Below are 4,820 nucleotides of genomic sequence, written 5' to 3'. Positions count from 1 at the left end.
GTGTGCGTGTGCGTGTGCGTGTGCGTGTCTGTGTCTGTGTCTGTGTCTGTGCGTGTGCGTGTGCGTGTGCCTGTGCCTGTGCCTGTCTGTCTGTGTGTCTGTGTGTCTGTGTGTCTGTGTCTGTGCGTGTGCGTGTGCGTGTGCCTGTCTGTGTCTGTGTCTGTGTCTGTGCGTGTGCCTGTGCCTGTGCCTGTGCCTGTGCCTGTGCCTGTGCCTGTCTGTGTGTCTGTGTGTCTGTGTGTCTGTGTGTGTGTGTGTGTGTGCGCAGGTGCTGGAGGATAATGACTACGGTCGTGCGGTGGACTGGTGGGGTTTGGGAGTGGTGATGTATGAGATGATGTGTGGCCGTCTGCCGTTCTATAACCAGGATCACGAGCGTCTGTTTGAGCTCATCCTGATGGAGGACATCCGCTTCCCTCGAACACTCGCACCCGACGCCAAATCCCTTTTCAAATAGTTGTATCTCGGCCAAATATTGTCCAATCCTAACAAACCATACATCAATGGAAAGCTCATTTATTCAGATTCAGATGATGTATAAATCTCAATTTCACAAAATTGACCCTTATGACTGGTTTTGTGCTCCAGGGTCACAATTCTGAGTTCTGATCGTTTGAAACTCACGACCAAATGTCCATTTGTGACAGTCGATATAACGTAGCTGCATGAACTTTCTCAATGGCCTTCAGTGTGTTTTCAAGCCCGAGAGCTGGACAGTAGTGAAGTATTTTTACTCTGCGCTAAAAGTACTTTTCAGGTGTCTGGACTTTATCAGTGTTTTTCTTTAGAACACTTTTACTTCACAACATTCCAAAGCACACTTTTTACTGCACTGCGCTTCATATTAACTATCATTTAACACTTAATCACATTAGAAATCTAGTACTTTCTTACTTGTACTTAAGTAAAATTCAAAGTTTTACTTAAAAAGTACTACATTTTTAATGTTCTTAAGTCTCAATTTCTGAAAATTGACCCTTATGACTGGTTTTGTGGTCCAGGGTCACATTTGAGTTTGCGCAGAAGTGTTGTGTAAATGCTGGATGAGGGTCGTCTAACTGTGTCTCTGTGTCCCTCAGCTGGTTCCTCCGTTCAAACCGCAGTCGACCTCAGAGACAGACACCAGATATTTCGATGAGGAGTTCACAGGACAGACCATCACCATCACACCGCCGGGACAAGGTACTCCAACACCCTCGCCGCAGTCTCCTCACATTCTACAGACTTTATAACACAGAAAGGCCTCATATTACCTCATGAAGATTATTCAAATTAAACATATGCATCAGTAGTGCTGGGCGGTATACCGGTTCATACCGAATACCGGTGTCATTCTAAGTTAATATACTGCAGTATTTCCTCTCTCAATCAGTAGAAAATATGGTTAACACCCGGTCATGCATGAAAACAAAATACCGTCATGTACCGTGAAACCGGTATAATTTTGGAAAATACCGTGATATACATTTTTGGTCATACCACTCAGCACTACGCATCAGCTTTAAATGCATTGATCAAAAAAGTTTCCAAATACATCATTTAACTTACAGTCTGCACATTCAAATATTCAATTTAATGTCAAAGAACAAAATAAACAAAGTAAGCTTTTTTCACAAAATCTGTGATTTCTGTGGCTGCTTGGATGCAGCAGAAAACATCACTTTCTTCTGTTACTGGCTGTAACTCGGATCTTAAACCCAGGATGGTTTCAACATGTGAAAATGAGCTGTGAATCGATCAGAGAGTTGTAGTCTGGCTCCGATTCAGACAGGAATCATGTGTTTGTGGTGTTTTACTGACGACTAATGGAGAATACCAGACTTCTTCACCTTACTAAAAGCTATCAAAAGCAAAAGTGCTACAAAATGCATCACATTTTGTGAGAAAGTGTGATGTGAAAGAGCCAAACAGACACTATTTTAGAATTAGCAGCTCAAAATTAGTAAGAAGTTAGCAACAAGATGTTAACCTTTTTCTAGTTGTATTTATGTGAAAATATCTCATGATGCAATACTCAGTAATGATTTTCATTAGCATTCTCATTTTCTACTTTTAGATCTGATGAATTATTCTCTTTCATACTGTCCACTATATAAAATGAAATATTTTAAAATAAAATAAGATATTTTAAAATAAAAAATAAAATAGAAATTAATAAAATAATATTTTTTTAAACATTTAAAATAAAATATTTCACTTCTTTAGATTGCCTTTTTTTTTTTTACATAAAAACTAAACACCAGGGTTTTTTTTTTTTATTGAATTGATCAAATACATGTTTGGCTAAATTGCATCATTTCACACACTTTTTTTATTTAAGCATATTGTAACACAAAGCTTAATTTAGTGTTAATTTAGCATCAGTAACTATGATATAAGCATGTGGAAAACAATGGGTCTATAATAAAGCTCTGTATCCATTTCTAAAGAAAAAAACTTTTCATTTGGTTTGGTTTGTATGGAAAATATTTATCATGGCCACAAATTAAGAATTCATTCCCATATTCATTCCTTCGTTTTAGTAAATCATGGCCACATTGTAATAGTTTTTTCCTTTGTTTTCATTTAAAGGGACAGTTCATTCAAAAATGAATCCTGTCATCATTTACTCTCCCTCATGCCAGTCCAAACCTGCACGAGTTTCTTTCTTCTGCTGAACACAAAAGAAGATGTTTTAAAGAATGTTGGTAACCAAACAGTTGACGGCACCCATTGACTTCCATTGTATTTTATTCCATACTATGTAAATCAGTGGGGACCAGCAACTGTCTGGTTACCAACATTATTAATTTGTGCACAAATTAGTACCACAATTAATATATCTTAATATAACAAACACCTGTATTGTACATTTGCCTTGTCAAAGCATTTTGAGCATAAGTAAGTGCACCCCCAAACCAATAACTCTCAGTTATTTTCCTGAATAGTCCAACTTTGCATACAAGTTGTGGCTGCTGGGTTTCTTTCAGGTCAGAGGAGTGTATTATAGATGATTCTGGTTGTGTCTGTGTTTTGATCAGATGACAGTATGGAGTCGTTCGACAGCGAGAGGAGGCCACACTTCCCACAGTTCTCCTACTCGGCCAGCGGAACGGCGTAAACCCACACAACTGCTCTGAGACCCAGCACTGCACCGGTTTACCACGTTTACCACGTTTACTGCGTCTGGATCTGTGATGTTCGTCCGTTCCACGTTGCTTCTGTGGCCTTTGATTTTATGTTTTCTGAGGATATGAGAGGGAACACTAACATCTCCACTCAAACTGCCAAATTAATACAGAACTGATTGTGTAGCACTTCTTTAATCTGGAAACTAACGGCATGCCAAGTATTACTGTATTTACATTCAAAAACACCAATTTTAAGAATTGACCAATTGAAACATACAGCAGAATAGCAGCTTTTATATGAATATCTAGAATGTCATTCTGCTACGTTTGTAATTATACACGATTTTTCTGGACTGTCTCGACCCCCGAAGTATTTTCAGACTAAATTTCACTTGTATTTGTGATCATTTGCATCGAATGTGCAATATAGTAGAAATATAGATAAATTATTTTTTGTAATTATTAAAATGACTGAATTCCACTTAACACACCAAATTAACTTATTAAAACCCCCACCAATATAGTAAAGGAGTGAAAGCTGTCTAGAACATTTCTGAATCATATTTCAATCAAAAAGAAAAATAAGCAATTATATTTTGCTTTAAGAAATAAAGCCTGTTTTTAGGACCAAAAACGATGGAATTTAAGTGATGAGAATCAAATGAGAATAATGATAGGTACAAATCAAATGTATGCATGAGAATGAGAATTTAAAGATGAAATTACAGAATTTAGAGTTTAAATGTGTCACTAATCCTAATTTACGATATGATGCAATTTTATAAAATTGAGTCATACAGTTTCTTTTAGTGAAAACCGTGGCTTTTTTTTTTTTTTTTTTTTTGCATGTTACCTTTCCATTTTTGGCATTGAATAAATTATTTTGGGTTTCATAACTATTTTACCATTTAAATACGGCATAAAAATATGTTTCCGCCATGGGATAAAAAAAATAAAAAGGGTTATTGCAACTTTTTATCTCGTATATCTTTATATCTTAATTCTGACTCTCTTTCTCACAATTCTGACTTTTATTCTCGTAATTTTGAGGGGGGGTGGAATCTGAATTTAAGATATAAACTCACAATTGCAAGTGGAATGTCAGAATTGTATGATAAAATGTTGCAATTACCTTTTTATTCTGTATATTCCGTGGCCGAAACTAAAAAACTTTTTTATTTTTTATTCCATGGTGAAACAAGCTTCCATATAAAAGCCATTAAATAGACATAATACATTTTAAATAAATATAATGGAGGATGCTACCGGGGCATGTTGTCACAAAAGCTCAACAAGCATAAAGGCAGAAATTGATTTTAAAAATAAATCCATCCTGACAAATGCAGGATTTAAATGTCCTATTGGTCCTTAAACAGGCTTGATTTTTCCCCTTTTCTATGTGAGCTGGATGTGTTTTCATGGCGCTCCCGTGTCTAAAGGAAAGATTTGGATTCTCCGTCTCATCGATCCTCGTCCCTTTTTCTTTTGGAGGTTTTTCACACGTGTTACACAACCTCAGCGAGGTACTTCAGTGACTGATCAACAGCTACGAGTCCAAGGGACCATCGAGGTGAAATAACCCTCGCCAGTGTTTGAAATTACTTTGTTTTTTAGCTTCGGTTTCTTCGTTATTTATAGATTAACAGCTGGAAATGAGGTTTGTGCTCCACACACACACACACACACTCACTCACACACACACACACTCAC

The 4,820-nt window shown here is 36.9% G+C and overlaps 1 protein-coding gene across 1 annotated transcript in view; it reads left to right on the top strand.

Moving 5' to 3' along the window:
- Window positions 1-3,926, top strand: part of akt1 (v-akt murine thymoma viral oncogene homolog 1) — a 59,684-nt gene extending 55,758 nt beyond the window's left edge. Inside the window, exons 13-14 of the mRNA XM_016506319.1 lie at window positions 1,080-1,182; window positions 3,021-3,926. Of these exons, the coding sequence (XP_016361805.1) occupies window positions 1,080-1,182; window positions 3,021-3,100 (183 nt within the window). The 3' untranslated portion in view covers window positions 3,101-3,926. The remainder of the gene's footprint in view (window positions 1-1,079; window positions 1,183-3,020) is intronic.
- Window positions 3,927-4,820: the final 894 nt, after the last annotated feature.

This window comes from Sinocyclocheilus anshuiensis, unplaced genomic scaffold, assembly GCF_001515605.1.
Source record: "Sinocyclocheilus anshuiensis isolate Anshui unplaced genomic scaffold, SAMN03320099.WGS_v1.1 scaffold1415, whole genome shotgun sequence".
In the NCBI taxonomy this organism is placed as follows: Eukaryota; Metazoa; Chordata; class Actinopteri; order Cypriniformes; family Cyprinidae; genus Sinocyclocheilus; species Sinocyclocheilus anshuiensis.
Note: the sequence above shows the minus strand (reverse complement) of the source record. Positions and strands in the feature narration are given on the sequence as shown.